Source organism: Emys orbicularis, chromosome 10 (assembly GCF_028017835.1).
Source record: "Emys orbicularis isolate rEmyOrb1 chromosome 10, rEmyOrb1.hap1, whole genome shotgun sequence".
Taxonomy (NCBI): domain Eukaryota; kingdom Metazoa; phylum Chordata; order Testudines; family Emydidae; genus Emys; species Emys orbicularis.
In genome coordinates this window covers 23313113-23331100 of record NC_088692.1, presented here as the reverse complement: position 1 = coordinate 23331100, position 17988 = coordinate 23313113, and the positions used below count along the sequence as shown (strand labels likewise).

At 42.5% G+C, this 17988-nt stretch overlaps 1 protein-coding gene across 1 annotated transcript in view; it reads right to left on the bottom strand.

Moving 5' to 3' along the window:
• The window catches only part of LOC135884578 (uncharacterized), a 189678-nt gene that overhangs the window by 111335 nt on the left and 60355 nt on the right, over positions 1 to 17988 (bottom strand). The window contains exons 13-21 of the mRNA XM_065412000.1: positions 17030 to 17188; positions 15935 to 16053; positions 14486 to 14767; positions 9481 to 9672; positions 8792 to 8976; positions 6384 to 6566; positions 2567 to 2658; positions 2169 to 2338; positions 166 to 325 (exon numbers count right to left, since the gene is read on the bottom strand). Of these exons, the coding sequence (XP_065268072.1) occupies positions 166 to 325; positions 2169 to 2338; positions 2567 to 2658; positions 6384 to 6566; positions 8792 to 8976; positions 9481 to 9672; positions 14486 to 14767; positions 15935 to 16053; positions 17030 to 17188 (1542 nt within the window). The remainder of the gene's footprint in view (positions 1 to 165; positions 326 to 2168; positions 2339 to 2566; positions 2659 to 6383; positions 6567 to 8791; positions 8977 to 9480; positions 9673 to 14485; positions 14768 to 15934; positions 16054 to 17029; positions 17189 to 17988) is intronic.

Here is a 17988-nt window from a genome sequence, read left to right as displayed (position 1 = left end):
ATCTATAATAATGTCATCTACATTAGCTGAATGGCTATCATATAATTCAGTACAAATTTACAGCTAGATCCTCCGCTGGTGTATATTGGAGTAACTACATTGACTGTAACGGAGCTCCCCTGATTGCCGCTAACAGAGGATCTGGCTGTTAGCCGAAAGACCTACCATCGACTTGGATTTTTTTCTTTGGCTGTATAAATTTGATTCTGAATTTTTTCTGTGGGACATTAAAATTGAGGTCAACCCCAACATCCCTTTTCAGGTCTGACTTTGGCGTCCCAATAAAGAAATGAAGGACAACTTCACTTGGAATCCAAGAATCCTCCTAGAAAAAAAGAAATGATCATGACATCTGCAATTGGCAGCGCATTTACAAAATGGAGCTGGCCATATGGAATTACGTCAAGGAATCACAGCAGGCTCCATTGCTAGGATATTAACACTGTTTTTCCAATCTACTTCTATAATTCTTGTATAAACCATTTCCAGGTGTGCATTTCCCATTTAATTTTATCTTTTATTCCAAATGTTTCTCATACATATGATAGTATTAATTTGCAACTAGCTGAATTTTCCAGTCCCCACCCAGTGATAGACTTGTGAACTCTCATTTGAACACTTAGGATTTCACAGCAGCCTCAGAGCCTCTGGAAATTGTGCCGCCCCCTGCCAAACTTTGAGAAAATTCTAACCCATGATCCAGGTATAGAGCTTAACTCACTCAAACCTTTTCTACTATTTTCATAAAGTACCTTCACATTCTAGGGCCACATTCAATTAGCATTAGAATGTTTTCCCCCCTACTATTCCTGGAAGCCTTTGAATTTAATAGGACAGAGTTTAACAATAGAATGCTAAGTTTTGGACTAAAATCATAATGAAAAAAATAATTTTTATAAATGTTGCTGAAAACACAGATTTGGAGGCACTAGTTTATGTGCCATTTTAAATGGTAGACTCTGTAATTCTGTACTAAATGCATGACCAGTTCAGAACATTGTGGGCCAATCAGAAAGAAGCTCTACTGTCCATTGTTGTGCCAGTAATTTTACATGGTCAATCTCTGCGTTTCTCCTGCCCCAGGTCTGGATATCCCAAAACCACAGTACTTTTCTCAGTTACAGTGTCTACAGCATTGCAGGCTGCAGATATCAACACATGGCTTTGCTAATATCACATCCTATTTTGCCTGGAATTTCTCAGGCCTGTTTACAATTTCCTGTTGGGTGGGACATAAAATGTGTCTTTGACTGTCTGTTTCAGACCAAAATTCTTTTTGCATCATCTTTGGCTACTCCATGAATTCATGCTCCAGTCACCTTTTGCTTCCCTCACTTAGCTAATTACAAATGGCTAGGGTTTTTCCGGGTTTTATTCACAAATGAGATCACCCCAACCCAGATTTATATCTTCCACCACCATAGGCACCAACTAGCTAAACACTTTTCCAAAGCAGTTTCCTGAAGATATCATCAGTAACCTTGGAACATTAGCACAGCCAGAAAACAGCCCTCAAATATTTTGAGTCTATAGATTTAGAAAAGTCAGAAATCCTTGCTGTCTTCTCCACAGTGCAGAAAATCCTCTCTCTTAGGCCTTGTCCATACAAAAAGCGCTACATCAATTTAAAAAACTAATCTTGTTAAACTGGAGCAAAGCCCTAAAGTAGACACACTTAAGTCTGTTTAACTCTTGCTTAATTAATTTAGCTTAAGTTGCTTTCTTATTGATATCAGCAAGTTTTAAACTGGTGAAAGTGCACTTAACATTAACAGTTCATACTGGTTTAAGTAGCTTGATTTTTAGGGCAATTTTACACTATGCAAATATAGAAAAGGGGTTAAAGAGAGGCAGTGTTGCTTTGTGGTTAGCTCAAGGCACCAAGTAAGAAAGCCTGGGTTCTGCCCCCAGCTCTATCAGTGTCTGACTGTGTGACCTTAGTCAAGTCACTTAACTTATCTGTTCTCTAACTGTTATATAGGAATAATAATAATTATCCACCACAAGTGTCAGGCAGTAGTTTCCATGTAACTTTTTTCTTTCTATGCCAAACCGGATCCTCTAGCTGCTGGCAACTGGCTGGGCTGGAGCACGCAATGTGCTAAAACACTGTTTTTCACTCTAAATGAATATATCTGCCAAACCAAAAATAAGTGCTATAATTGTACCTGAGGAGTATAGTTATAGGCGGCTTCCATCAGGTACAGTTGCAAGCCTCTATCTTGTTTCTTTAATGTCATAGCTGCTTTTGCTGGTCCAGAGAATGGGAAAGGCAAGCCACTGGTTTTACCAGGGTAAGACATTTCAGAACACAACTGCCAGCCAAAAATCTTGGACACTGGTGAAACACAAGAGCATTGGGTTCAGTTAGAACAGCATTATGATTAAGCCAAGAGGACACACAGACTACCTGAGGAGAATTACTAATGTGTAGATTATTCTAAGGTAATGGGATGAGAAGAAACTCACAATTGTGTCAAATGTGCTGTTTGTTATGATTCAGACCTCTGTACATATTTGAGAGTGATTTAATTCTGTATGATCGATACAATATCCACAAGCCTACCTTCCTCACTAGTGCAGGATTTGGTTTCTATATGGTCTTGGAAACCTTCAATATTTTCCATCCCATCCATTGTTGTGAGGTAAAATTTGGAGCTATAACAAAGAAATGCAAACAGTCATTTAAAAGTGATTTATTTAATCACTGTTACAAGTTTTTATACATAATTGCGCTGGTTTGCCTTTCTTTCAGGTCTGTTTCATCTTCTCCTAGGTGGAAAAATATTATTAGAAAGGTGATGTTCTACTGAGGTCTCTACATGTTTATATTCATTAGGAGTGCAAGTCTCTTCTTTGTGGAAGTCTTGCACAAAGCTTATGCACCACTTTAAGCCTTAATAGGGACTTAAGTGGTACATAGATGGGTCTCAGCACAGGGGTGAATTTGCCTCTAGGAGATGAAGAACAATCCTTACTCTAATCTTTATTCTAATCCAGGGGTTGGCAACTGGCGGCACGCAGGCTGATTTTTAGTGGCACGCTGCTTCCAGCCGGGGTCCCGGCCGCCATCCCCACTCAGCCTGCTGCCGGCCTGGGGTCCCGGCTGCCGGCCCCTAGGCAGCCAGGGTCCCAGCCGCCGGCCCCACTCAGCCTGCTGCCGGCCTGGATGGACGGAACCTGGCCGGCAGTGGGCTGAGCGGGGCCGGCGGACCGAACCCCAGACTGGCAGCGGGCTGAGTGGCTCAGCCCACTGCCGGTCTGGGGTTCCATCTGCTGCCCGCGCTGGCACACAAAACCTTTTAATGGCACGCAAAACCTTAAATTAACGAAGACTTGGCATACCACTTCTCAAAGGTTGCCGACCCCTGTTCTAATCCTTACTCTTTAGAAGTAGAACAATCGTATAGGGTCTGATTCTCCCCTGATTCACACCAATGCAACTCCATTGACTTCAGTGGAGTAACTCCTAATTCAGACTGAGGAAAGTGAGCAGAGAATAAGGCCCGTAAGATTGTACAGAGGAGGCAGCTCCTATCTAGTGAAAAGGAGGGACATAGTGTATATAAAATAGTGAGGGATAAAAGCAAACCAGTCCAGAGAATTTAAAAGCAGCAAATTACAAAGAACTCTGTGCTAAACTGTGAGCTGACAAGGACAGCAGTGTTTCTTGCTTATAGTTGATGGCAGATGAAGGATGATGCCATGAACGGCTACCATCCATTTGGTCTCACTCCCTCTCCACACAGCCATACCCCCCTCCATAACAAGGGAGCACCAAACCCATGAAGGCGGGTGCTGTGAAGTTGGAAAGCGGGAGGACAGATGCTGCTGTTTAGACAACTCCTCCCCCAACTAGTTCAGCCCAAGTTAGGATAATTCCTGGCCCTTCAGGCTTCTCTTCTCTCCCTCCCCCCAAATTTAGGGTATGGCCTGGCCAACAACTATGTTCCAATCCTGAATTTCTTGCAGGACTTCAGTGGGAGTTAGGGTGTGCAAAGACTCTACCCTTGATAGGCATGAAAGGGTTAATAAAGTAGAAACAGAAATAAAGTTGATTTACTATTATGGTAAAATGATTATTTAAGATTATTCTGAGATGAAAATGTTGGCTGTGGGGAGAGAGAGAAGTTGTGTGCATTTGGAATTGGATGGACATTGCACTACACTGAATTTGTTGCCATAAGCCAAATACTTGTGCCATCTACAGATTTGCCTCCTGCCTAGCTGTAGTTCACACTGCATTTCTAATTCTGCTTTGTTCTTTAGCTGAAAACTCATCAAAAGTAAATTAATGCTCTATCCCTTGACTTTTCCATGATTGTGAACGCCCCTGAAGACAGAGTGCAAAACCAAGACATAGGTTAAAAAAAAGTAGCCATGATCCACATGCTGTAAATGTTTTATAAATCTGTTGTCTCGTCTAAGAGGCTAGAGATGTGGTTTATAATATGTCAACACATCCAGCCATCTTGATGATCCAGAATTTTCCACTTGGACTTCTGTCAACTCTGAAAGCAAGAAGAAAAGAGAAAACTGCTGGAAATATACACTACAAAGCCTAGCCCTCATTAGCACAAACAATTCATCAGTTTAACTTCTGGAAGTTGTTGAGACATGAAGCATCCTTTACCCAACATTCAGTGATGTCAGCAGGTACTCACCTGCTGGGTACACCTCATGAAACATGGTATACCAAATGAGCCCAGTTATGTTGCTACATGCTATCAATCTGCAGGGATAAAGCCACGTTCTTGCTGCACTGGTGAAATTCCCTGAAATATAGACTGCTTGGATGCAAAAGCTCCAGAGAAGACAGAGCATTGCTAGTCAGTGAGAAACTGGGGAGAGGAAATGTCTTTTGCAGTTCATTACTGTCATATCTCTCATTAAAACAATACTGTACAGAGAAGTGGTTGTGATATGATTATATCGCACTCTGATAATAGGATGAACACAGTTATAGTATGTATAGCAATATAATCATACAGTATAAGAGTAAAATTCTCCCATATGGGCATGCATTGTTAAACAGGAATTTCACATTGTTCCCCTGTTATCACATAGATTAATTGATAATGGAAGTGGTTGTATATGCTGCCAGACAGCCCTACTGCTTTGACCCCAGCCAGATCTGACTATTTTCTTGACTTTTGATATCAGTCTTGGATTTAAATACCACTTTGATGACCGTGCGATATGAGAATCTTCAGCCGATCGAGTTCTTGTTATTTCAACTCTTGCCTTCCACGATACCCTTGCACAGATAGGAACAATCCCATTGCATTCCTGGTAATATTTCTGTTTAGTTTGTCATATATCATATATTCCCACCCATCATTGCCTTCTTGCTGAAACACATTGTTATCATATGCAAGACACTTCTCCTGATTTCTTCTGAGCTGACCCACAAATACCTTCCCTTTACAAGCCCCAGATCAAAACCAGCTGCTTTTGCTAATATAAGCTTAAATACATTTTCACTAAGTGGCCACTGCAGAACCATACAGAAGAACCAAAGGAAATAATGCACTGTTCACATCTCATGATCCCAGTGGCCTCTAGAGCCCAGGAACCTTTTCACCCCCAAAGTTACACATTCTCACAAAGATGAAGGGGTAAACTGATTCTTCTCTGTGGGCCAGTAAAACGTACAAGAATCCTAATCACTTCAGAGACCAAGAGTCGAACCAGTTTCACTTTCCTGCCCCACCAACCATTAGCCTATGTAGAGAATCATAATGAATAAGCAAAAACCTTCTGTGTTTTCTCTCAGTCCTTCCTTACTCAGCAAAACCCCCACTAAAGCAATGGAAGTTTTGCCTGAGTAAGAATCAAGCAAAAATTGAACGGGGATATCAGGATTTAGCCCAGTGCTTTTTTCCACTTTTACTAGCTCCCACTGGGCCTTCATAAACATCATATGAAAGATCTGAAGTGTGAATAGACCCAATAAGTGTCTATTTTCAAAATGGCAACTTTGTACGGGGCATAGCTACACCATACTGAATCACCCTGTTCAGTTTAATACCAAAGTACAGTCACTATAGCTACAGGGAGAAAACTGAATTCATATTTAGAGTCCCGCATTGTTAACAAACCTGCCAGCTAAGTTCAGATTTTAGAATGTTATCACTGTTAATGTTCTCTGGACATTGTGTAACCCACACACCTCCTGGTGTGGTATTCGGTCCCATCTAGTGGCACCGAGACCACTTAGAGAGAGAAAAAATGAGTCTGCTCTACAGCCTTAGCTAACAGCCAGTTGGCTTTAAGCTCATGCGGTAGAGGCTCATGCACTAAGCTCCAGAGGGCCCCGGTTCTATCGCGCCTGCCGACGACTAGGGTCTATCAGTGTTACAGCTGCACTCATCTGTTCTTACCTGAAATCGATTATCTCCATGGATTCTTCGGGGGTGTTCAAGAAAACTTTAAGTTCTTGTCCTTTTTTCACCTGGATTCCTCCATCAAGGCTGGTTGATGTCCTCAGTCCTGTTACCCAATTCAAGCCAGCTCTTCCCAAATTCCCCACAATTCCCATTTGGGCAGAAATCTGGATAAAAGCACTGGCAAGAGATGTAAAGAAGCACAGTTCCCACTGAAAAGCACCTTCTTATTTACCAACATCATTGTCTAAGCCACAGGCTTCTTATCCTCTGTGGCACTGTACATGTTTCATTGCTAATTTTAAAATTGGGGTGAACATTTTGTTTTTTAAAATAACTTTGAAATATTCAGACACACGCATCTTAATACAAGCCACAGCAAAAGTCTGTGTTATAACAGAGAGGTATACAAGCTGAGGAATTTAGACCTGGATTCAAATCCAAACTCCACCAGAAGAGGCAAGGGAAGTGGTTGAATCCAGTGTTTTGGTTCAGGCCCATCTCTATTTATACGGGACATAGCAAAGATCAAATAAATAATTCAAGAACAGAGCTAAAAGTCTGACAGTCAGGTAAGCTAATATAGGGCTAGATCAGGTGTAGGCAACTTATGGCACGCGTGCCGAAGGCGGCACGCGAGCTGATTTTCAGTGGCATTCACACTGCCCAGGTGCTGACCACCGGTCCGGGGGGCTCTGCATTTTAATTTAATTTTAAATGAAGCTTCTTAAACATTTTAAAAAACCTTGTTTAGTTTACATATAACAATAGTTTAGTTATATATTATAGACTTATAGAAAGAGCCCTTCTAAAAACGTTAAAATGTATTACTGGCATGCGAAACCTTAAATTAGAGTGAATAAATGAAGACTCAGCACACCACTTCTGAAAGGTTGCCGACCCCTGGGCTCGATCCTTGTCTGCTATAATCTGGAATATAGCTCTATTGACACCAACTGGATATATTTGACCCATAATGCAATTTATTCTCATATGCAAAATTAATTCATAATACCACAGATTATGGAGTGATGCTCATCAACGTAGAGGAATAAGTGGGTATACATTTTTTTAACCAGTAGCCTCAAAAAAAGGATGAAATACTTTGGTCTCCCACATTTAATTTTGGGGCAAGGATTTCTATCCATAGCTCAGAAAATTTTTTAAACCAACATCTCATCTTCAGGAAACTGCTTTGGAAAGTGGTATAGTTGTGGAAGAACAATGTGAGTATGTAAGACAAACACAGGAGGTGTGTAACTTATGAAATTGGATTCAAAACAAACCCTCCCTCCCAATATTTTGTTTTAACAGGGCTAACTGATTGGTAAGAACACAGCAAAAGAATATTCCTGCCTGAATGACTTCAATGGAATGGCCTCATACAATTAAAAAGCACTCAGACCATACCCCATCCTCCAGGTCCCATTGGAGACAAAATCATGGAGATCCCTATGAAATCCAAGGGAGAATCAGCTGTATTATATGAAAAGCAATTCGTGAGATCACCCGCCTGCAAACATTTGTAAACTTGACTTAGAGGTACTATAGATGGGCTGGCTAAAAAAGCAGGGCTGGAGAAGCACAACAATAGAGAATTTAAAATGAAATGGACAGCATAAAAAACTGCTGCTTCCTGATAACATGGCAACCTATAGCACACTGCTGGTCGCTGAATAGTTCTCCGTGGATTTCCTAATTGATTGCAGGGCACATCCGCATGGAACTTGTGCCTAAAGCATCACTACATTCTCCTCACTGTCGGAAGTGTGTGGAAGTAATAAATACATGGTAACACTTTGCAGTTATATAGCACTTTACATCCACGTGCCTTATAAAAGTGAGCTCATATTAATCTCATTTTACAGATGGGAAATTTAAGGAATAAAGGGTACATCTACATGGCAATAAAAGACCTGTGGTACAGCCATGGCTAGACGGCCAGCTGATGAGGGCTTGTGGCGCTTGGACTGCGGGGCTAAAAATTGCAATATAGACATTAGGTCTCAGGCTGGAGCCTAGGCTCTGAAACCCCAGAAGAAGTTTTTAGCCTTGCGAGCCCAAGTCAATTGACCTGGGCTCTGAGACTCAGTGCCACAGGGGTTTTATTGCACTGTAGACATACCCAAAAAGGCAAAATGTCCTGAGGCAGAAGCAGAACCAAGGACTCCTGATTCCCATTCACATGTTCCAGACACTAGACCATGCTGCCTCTCTTCTATTACTACAGTTCTTAAAGATGTCAACCAAGCGCTTTCAAAGGTTCCTAGGATACATTTCATGATATTGGTATACAACCCAAAGTCTGTAATCACAGTATGGTTCAAAGTAATGATAGTTTAACTACAATGTACCTGAATTATGAAGATATATAGATATTGCCTACTATATAAAGCATCTTTTACCTTGGTTTGATACATCCATTTATGAAAAAATTTGATCGTTGTTTGAAATCCACATTCCCTTTGATTTTTATATTGGTTGCTGCTGATGCATTTAAAGCCAGTCTAACTTGAAAGCCTGAAATTGACGGAAAGAGCAATTCTTCGGTAGCCAGACTCAGTCTTTTATTAAACTGGACCTCTTGTCCCTATGGCAAAATAATGAAACAAAATAAAATTGCTATGAATATTATAAAGTCAGCCACAAGGATTTTTCCAGACTTTTGCTTGGGACAGAACCATCTGCTGTGTTTTCCATAGCATTTCCCCTTCTATAGCAGGTCCTTTTCATTGAGCTGGATTTGGAAATTAATGAAAAACCAGCACCAAAGCTTATCTTTGGCAAGCCGTGTGAGTGTTTAAACTAGACTAGGTATTATTTTGATCTGAAGTATGAAAGTTTTTGGACAAGAACAGGGACAAGCATAATCAAGACAAACTAAATTTTGTTCATAGTGACACAAACACATCCCCTTCTGTTACAACCCAGAGTAGATCCCACGTATTTCCCAGTCTTAGAGGTTTCTAAAAAATATTCTGACTTGGTTCGATTTAAACAAATAATAATCCCCTGTTCTTCACCCTCTTACATATCAGTTCAAAACTAGTTTCTCCAAGCACCCACTTTCAAACAGCAAAATGGTTCCTTTTACCTTTAGAAGCTTGACAGCCAGCTCTGCCAGGTTCAGGGAATAATGTTTCACTTGCTTCTTTATATCCTCACAGTCCAAAAAGCTGAGTTCATTTCCAAAAATCTTGATGCTCAGTTCGCATTTCAGCTCCTTCTTTTTCCCCATCCTTTCAGTAAACTGACAGAGTGGTACAGAGTTATTTAGGAGCAGGGGCTATTTACACAAAATGCCATTCAACCTCACAGCAAACACATCGCCAGTGCAGTTCAGATTATTAGCAGAGGGGATGGTGGGGCATTTGAACCCACACAAATATGACAAGCCCACATGAGCTCCTGGTTATTAGGCCTGGTGTGTCCTGTACACAGGGCCAGCTTTAGGCCGATTCGCCCAATTCCCTGGCACTCACCCCGGCGGCGGTCATCTTTGGGGGCCCCGCTCCCCTGGCCAGAGTGCCAGCTGGAGCGTGGCAAGCCCTGCGGCCCCGCTCTCCTGGCTGGAGCTCCGGACGGAGCGTGGCAGCCCCGTCGCCCCATGACCCCGGCTGGGGCGCGGCTGCCCCATGGCCCCACGACCCCGGCCAGAGCGCGGCAAGCCCCGCAGCCCCCTCTCCCCCAGCCGGCAATCCGAAGTGCCGCCCCAGGAATCGGACCCCGCACTTGCTAAAGCCGGCCCTGCCTGTACAGCATTCCACACATCAAGGATCAGCTACTTTCAGCCAGAAGAAGAAGTGATAGATGCTCCCAACTGAGCATATTCAAGATGGGTGAGTGACAGGGCTCCTGAAACGCTGAACACTGCTGTGCCAGAGACAGATATGGCTTTGGGGAAACAAAACCGCCAACCCCCCTGGAATAATCATGGGCGTCAGGTTTCTATAATTTTTGGCGGTGCCCAGAACGGGTCCAAGCAGAGCCGTCCCATCCATAGGACGCACCGGGGCAACCGCCCCGGGCCCAGCACTTTGGGGGCCCCCACGATTCAGGGGAATGCGGGGTCCAGGGCGGCCTGGGGAATTAGCGGGAAACCTGGCGCTGGCAGCAGCAAGTGACATGGCCCCATCCTGGCCTGCTCCACTCCGCCCCACCGGCTCCTGGCTCCTAGCGTTGCTCGGGGGAGGGGGCGGAAGCCGGAAAGGGGTGGGCAGGGGCAGGGGTTTGGGGGAAGGGGTGGAATGGGGGTGTGGAGGGGGCAAAGCAGGGGTGGGAAGAGGCAGGATGGAGGCTTGGGGGAGGGGCAGAGCAGTGTGCAGTGGGCTGGGGCAAGGTTGCTCACTGCTGCCGGGGCCAGGCCCCCCGCTAACCCTCCAGGCCACCCTGGACCCCACGTCCCCCTGAAGTGCAGGGCCCCCCAAAGCGCCAGGCCCAGGGTGGTTGCCCCAGTCCGTCCTCTGAAAATATAAGCCCAAACATTGGTGGTGCACAGGCACAACGGGCCCATATAAATCGCCGCCTATGGGAATAATAATCTTTGACTCTTGCTGTGAGTGGAACTCACCCATCCTGTGGGTGCCATGTTTGCCTCCAGATGTCACTAGCCTTTACTGACTGCCACTGCGATTTCAAACCCTTCAAAGCAAAGCCTCTCCCCCTGACTACAATGTTGAGGAAGTGGCAGAGGTGGACATATTGGAGTCATGTGGCTCCTAACTGCTGTGAAAATCTGTTTGGCTATTTCTCCATATGCCCCTATATAATAATTTTAGTAAAACTGGTTGAATTTTTTTTTTTCAACCAAAATGGGGCAAATATTTTCATGAAATTTTCATGAATTATCCCCCCAATTTTTTTACCATCTTTATTTTTTAGGGGATGTATGTCCTTAAAACTTTCAACTTTAATCCATGTGATGAATTGTTGAATATCTTCATCAACGACTTAGATATTGGCATAGAAAGTACGCTTATTAAGTTTGCGGATGATACCAAACTGGGAGGGATTGCAACTGCTTTGGAGGACAGGGTCATAATTCAAAATGATCTGGACAAATTGGAGAAATGGTCTGAGTTAAACAGGATGAAGTTTAACAAAGACAAATGCAAAGTGCTCCACTTAGGAAGAAAAAATCAGTTTCACACATACAGAATGGGAAGAGACTGTCTAGGAAGGAGGACGGCAGAAAGGGATCTAGGGGATATAGTGGACCACAAGCTAAATAGGAGTCAACAGTGTGATGCTGTTGCAAAAAAAGCAAACATGATTCTGGGATGTATTAACAGGAGTGTTGTGAGCAAGACACGAGAAGTCATTCTTCCGCTCTACTCTGCTCTGGTTAGGCCTCAGCTGGAGTATTGTGTCCAGTTCTGGGCACCGCATTTCAAAAAAGATGTGGAAAAATTGGAAAGGGTCCAGAGAAGAGCAACAAGAATGATTAAAGGTCTTGAGGACCTATGAAGGAAGGCTGAAAGAATTGGGTTTGTTTAGTTTGGAAAAGAGAAGACTGAGAGGGGACATGATAGCAGTTTTCAGGTATTTAAAAGGGTGTCATAAGGAGGAGGGAGAACACTTGTTCACCTTAGCCTCTAAGGATAGAACAAGAAGCAGTGGGTTTAAACTGCAGCAAGGGAGGTCTAGGTTGGACATTAGGAAAAAGTTCCTAACTGTCAGGGTGGTTAAACACTGGAATAGATTGCCTAGGGAGGTTGTGGAATCTCCATCTCTGGAGATATTTAAGAGTAGGTTAGATAAATGTCTATCAGGGATGTTCTAGACAGTATTTGGTCCTGCCATGCGGGCAGGGGACTGGACTCGATGACCTCTCGAGGTCCCTTCCAGTCCTAGAATCTATGAATCTATGAGCTTATGAAACCGTATCATGAAATTGCTGTGTCATGTTAAGCCTATACATATATGGATCCACCAGGAGTTAGCAGGGTCACGTCACATCTCTGCCAAACCTGAGATAATGATGGATGATCAGCACTCAGTGATTGTCTAGTCAAAGTAAGACACTTTGGGGACAATGGGTTTGCTCTAGCTGGGAGAAGACACTCTCTCCTCTTGCTCTGGTTTGGGAGCAGTGGGAAGTTACCAAAAGGCAGAACAAAAGAAGCAGGTGACCCCAGCAGGAATCTACAAATGGACGCATGGGGGGAAGGGAGGAGGGGGGAACAAAAGACAGAGCCATTTTGCACCAGATTAAGATGAGAGAGGCTGCTGCAGGGGCAAGGCAGGTAAGGGGGCGAAGGACCCTGCCAGCCTGAGGGAACACAGATGAGCCCCCAAGGACTCCCAAGGGAAAGGTGAGCTAGTGAGGAACATTGCGTTACTTTAGGAAGTGTTATTGTTCTCTGTGTGATCTGTGCTTGCTTGTGCTTTACATGATTATGAATAACAGAGCATTAATGTGTTAGACTCTGAGCAAAGTGTCTCTGAATGTTAGTTTCACAACGTCTGCGTACCGCTCAGCGAGCTGAACTGTGAACCAGAAGCTTCACGTCTTTGCGGTGGAATTCTGGGAGAGTGTTTCTTGGTGGCTACAGCTTGTTCTGGGGCCTAGGGTGGTGGGCTGAGGAGCCCCATTTCTGAGGAGTAACAAGACTGAGAGTCAGTGCCCAGGAAATGTGCCAGAGAGACCAAAAGGGAACGGTCTGCTGCAGCTTCAGAAATTTAACACACACACACACACACACACACACACACACACACACACACACAGGCTTGTATTCCCCTCACAGCAGTCCTACTGGGTAGCAGGAAGAAGGTGCTTGCTAGGATCTGTGACACCCTGGCAGTGCAAAATAAAGCCTATCGTGCAAACATTCACACACATGCTTAACTTTAAGTGTGGGAGCAGTCCCCTATTAATTTCAATGGGACTTCTTAGGAGTTTGATGTAAAGCACTTGCAGCATAAATGTATGCAAGATCAGGATCAGAATTTGTATATAAAATAAACACATTAAACAATGATTAAAATAATAAAGAGCTGAACCGACAAATTTTAACAATTTAAACATTTGTTTAGCCTCTGTTTCCAGATTTTGCCTCTCTCAGATGCATTTGTTATTTGAACTTATTAGACAACATTGCTTGCTATTAGAAAATTGGCTTGTGTTGAGTAGTTGTGATCAATCAAATAAGTCACACGGTACTGTTTCTCTCCTCTCATTAGATTAAAATAACATGATTTTGCTGGGTAAATTCATAAAAGAAAATTTAAAATTCTCCTGCCGTTGAGTATTCATATAAGCCGAAAAGCTGCTTTCTGAGACCACATACACTAGTGAAAGTTGATTTCAAGAATGTCCATGGAAAGAGGCACAAATACAGCCAAAGAAAATCCAAGCACAAATATTGTCAAATTTAGTGCTCACAGAAATATGTTTCCATTATCTGCTCAGCTCTAACATCAATCATGTGCAGGCTCCTATAAACCTCAGCTGTCTCTTAGGGGGAAAAAAAGATGGTAAATATACTGTACTCCAAAAAGACCAGCCTTTCTGAGCAATTGGGGTAATTTACCAGACTATAGCTCAGCTGTTGCAGCCAGTCCCCACCACCTCCCAGTCAGTTCTGCCCAGAGCATGGATTGCTCCAAACTCTAATCTTCATTTCATTGGTCGCTGCACAATGGAATTCCATTGCAGCTCAGAGCACACACAGCTGAATAAGAAATAAGTAACAACAGTGCACCAAGGCAGAAGCTCAACATTAAGGGTCTGCTTGTGTTCCTCTTGAAACCAATGGACCAAAAAAAAAAAAAAAGAGAGAGAAAGAGAGAGAGAGAGACAGACATCAATAGGAACAAGATTAAGCCTTAGATTATGGAGAGACAGCCCAAAGTACCACTGTCTGGGAACCAATGCTCTGAGATAATATAGCTTCTGCAAAACAGGGCATTATTCTCCACATCTTTGATTCTTGCACAGTCATTAATACCTGTGCAAAGTGATTGTAAAACACTGGCACATCCAAAGGGCAGCATTCTACATCCTTTTTATACAGGACTTCTAAGCAATTCTAGATCAGACCCAGAGACCACGTTAGAGCATCACAGTCTTTACCAGGATATGTATATTCAGTTACCTTTTTCACTAACTCACTCATCTTATTGTACTTTCCACCTGGACAGCTCTGCTTTGCATTTCTTAATTTGGGCTTGGCACCTTTGGTCACAAGACGATGTTCACGGCTGTCTCTCTTTGAAGTCAGCTTCTTTTGTTTGGATTTTCCAGCTGCCTCCACTGGATTTTCTGACTTGGAGTTTCTTTCATCAGTATTTGTAAACAAGTATTCACTAAAAGTAGCAGAGTGTTGGCCAACCATCTTCTGCATGAGATCTTCCGCATTCTCTAACCGTATGTTAAACTAGAGGAGAATATATTTAGAAGACCACACATAGCTGGGCATAACCATATTCTATTCAGCAAATAGAAATTTAACTACCAGCATGGCTCTGGACTGGCAAAATGTAGACTTCTATAGCAACAATGAATTAGCCATACCAGGCCAAACCGTTAGTCCACTATCCTGCCTCAGGCAGTGGCCAATACTGGATGCCTCAGTAATAACTTCCATACTGCAACTATAGCCAACCATGTGATGCTTTATATTGGGGAAACATTTCTTTCTTAATCTGGCAGCAATCCATTTACACCCTGAAGCATGTATTCTGGCTACACCTAGTTGAGCATGTTACAAATAATATTGGTTGTAAAATTACACACCTCTTTTTTCTGTGCTACATAGAAACTTCAAGTGTAGTTCTGTTCAGAAATCTGACTAACATGGCATTATGAGGGTCAATATCCAATTGGTGCACATTTCATGTAAAAAGATTTTTTTTCTAACTACTCGCCCTGCAAATGGTAACCTGGAGTCTGAAAATTAAGATGAATTCTTTCCCTCATGGGCATCTTCATCAGCAATAAAGATTATGGAGGCCAAACTGCACCTTCAGTTCCAGCTGTGCAATTCCAGGTATAACCGAGGGCACAATTTAAAGACAATGAGGTTGCATATGGGTCACCATTTTGTAATGACCACAACCATGAGTTGTCAGCCGGGATTGAACCTGGGGCCGTCAGCAACAAAAAGCAGTCTTGAACTAAAGGAGTAACTCGGTTGGGTTGCATCCAGCTCCCATTGAAGCCAATGAAAAGATTCCCAATGACTTCAATAGGAGCTGGATTGGGGTTTAGTTGGCAGCAGTTCTAGATTTTATCTCCAATGTGGATAAGGCACTCGTGGAGGATATGAGCTGCTTGGCTAGTCTGCTACATTAACACAGTAGAGAGAGTTATCAATTTGAACACAAATCAACCTGTTAAATTGAAGTGTTGAAAGGGCTGATTTGTGTCCAAACTTTCATAAACTCACCAGATGAATCTCATATACAACATTCATTAATCTCAAGAAAAAATATACAACTTGATGAAGAAACCATAACTGGAAACTATACCCAGAAACTATAAAGCATTTACTTCTATTTCAATACACTAGGCATTCCATGAAGAGGGAAAAAACAGAATTTACCTCCAGTAGATTTATAGCCCGCCCTAGGGTGTATATAGTCAAGTTTGTCATTGTTGATCGTGGGATGAAAGATGCAGGAGAAAAGACCAGTGCTGCCTCCACATTAGCACCTGCAGTTGCTGCAATATAAAACATCAGACATCAGGTCATTTTAAGATAAAATATTGTCATTTACTTTTCAAGTTCCAGCCTCTCTCTGGGAAATGGCAGTTTTGTCTTTTATGGAGAAGAAGAAAACATTCAGCTAACAGATGAATCCATTTATTAACCCTTTAGCATAGCAAAAACTCAATGGACACCACAGTATGCACAAACCCTAGCTCACCTACAGGAAGGTGCACTTATGGTTTATATCTTACATATATACTTAAAGAGGAAGAGTTTTATAGTACATGAGCAAAAATACTAATCTGACTTTGCTTCTGAGAAACTAAAACCAAAAACAGATATGCGGGGGGGGGGGGGGGGAGAATTTGCCTTAATCTCCTCTCAGATTAGTGTAAATCCAGTGAAGTCAACATAGGTGCTTCAAAATAAAAACAATGCAAGTGACAGGAGAAGCAGGCCCCAAGTATTTCAGAGAGAGTTCTGTTTAGTGGTATATTTGGTGCCTAGTGGTATGGGGCTTACTACTGATATGTAGGAAGATAAGAGTTCAGAGGTGAACTCAGGGAACCTCCTCCCCAAGTCAGTTTATAACACGGAGGAAGCTCAGTTGCTAATCATATCTCCTTAGTGTCCGTGATTGCACTAGCCTGAACACCACTCTTGTTGCTGCTCTGGAGGTCCATGCCCCTCTGGAAGAGAGTGTTGTAGAGTCAAAGGAATGACTGGAAAGTACCAAAAAGTCGATTGGATTGGATTTTCCTTTCACTCACACCTGTTGTACACTGTCACATTCAATGGAGTGACCACTGATTTGCACCAACAGAAGTGAGAGCAGAATCAGGCCCCACGTTTGCATATCTGGGTTCTATTCATTCATAAAAATTAAAATATTCTGTGGGAAAGTGAGGAATAAAGGAAAAAGAAAGCCACCCAGGGATTTAAAGCATGCACATGTGGCACAAGGTCCAATTTTAAAGTGAAACATACCTGAATGGAAAGTGACATCTGAATATGAGGAATATTTCCATATCTCCCAGTCAAACTCTCTGCTGAGAATGTCATCAGGAAGAGAATCTCTAAGATGTTGCTTCAGTGGATCATCTGTCTCCAGGAGCTGAGAGAGGTGACTCCAAACAAAAGAACCCACTTAAATTAGACAAAGAAAGAGGCTTGTCAATCACAGAAGAGGGTTTTTTATTTTTTAATGAACTAAGCTATAGTACCAGATTCTTCACTTATTTACACCTGTGCAAATCCAGAGTCACTGCCCCAACCGCACTGGGGTTAACTCCAGTTTACACCAGTGTAACAGAAATCAAAGTCTAGACCACTAGCTAATCTCATCACTGGCAGTTATTTAAAACATCCCATTTTAATGCATCCTAGTAAAAGCCAGAGTTTGTTCTATGTTTCAGTGATGGTATTTACAAACTTTCCAATTGCTGTAGTTAACTAACTAGTATTTAAAAGATAACCAACCTCACTATTTGCAGTATTCAATGTTTTTTTTTTTAATAATAAGTACAGAATAGCACAAGGGAATGCACTGGATTGGAGGTAAAATAGACATGCTGCTCAGTACCAACAGCATAGCTCCAAAAATTTAGAATTATTCTGGATTTACATTAGTGTAACAGAGCAGAATCTGGCTCTCTGGCACCAAATAAACCCATAATGAAGAGGTCACTCTGTTATGTAATTACATTAAAAACTATATTAAAACAGCATTAAGGCTGCCCATGCAAACTTAATTCAGCCCCCTTGTAAGTGTGCATTATGATCAGTTTTCCCCAATATCATATAGGAAGTCTATGGAAAAATCTGGAATGGAACCTTGCTCTCCTGTGTTTCAATCCAGTGCCTTAAACACAAGAGAATGGTCTCTTCTTGGAACTGCTGCTCCATTTTACTGTCCACCCTGTACTGTCTTATACAAAGATCTTGTC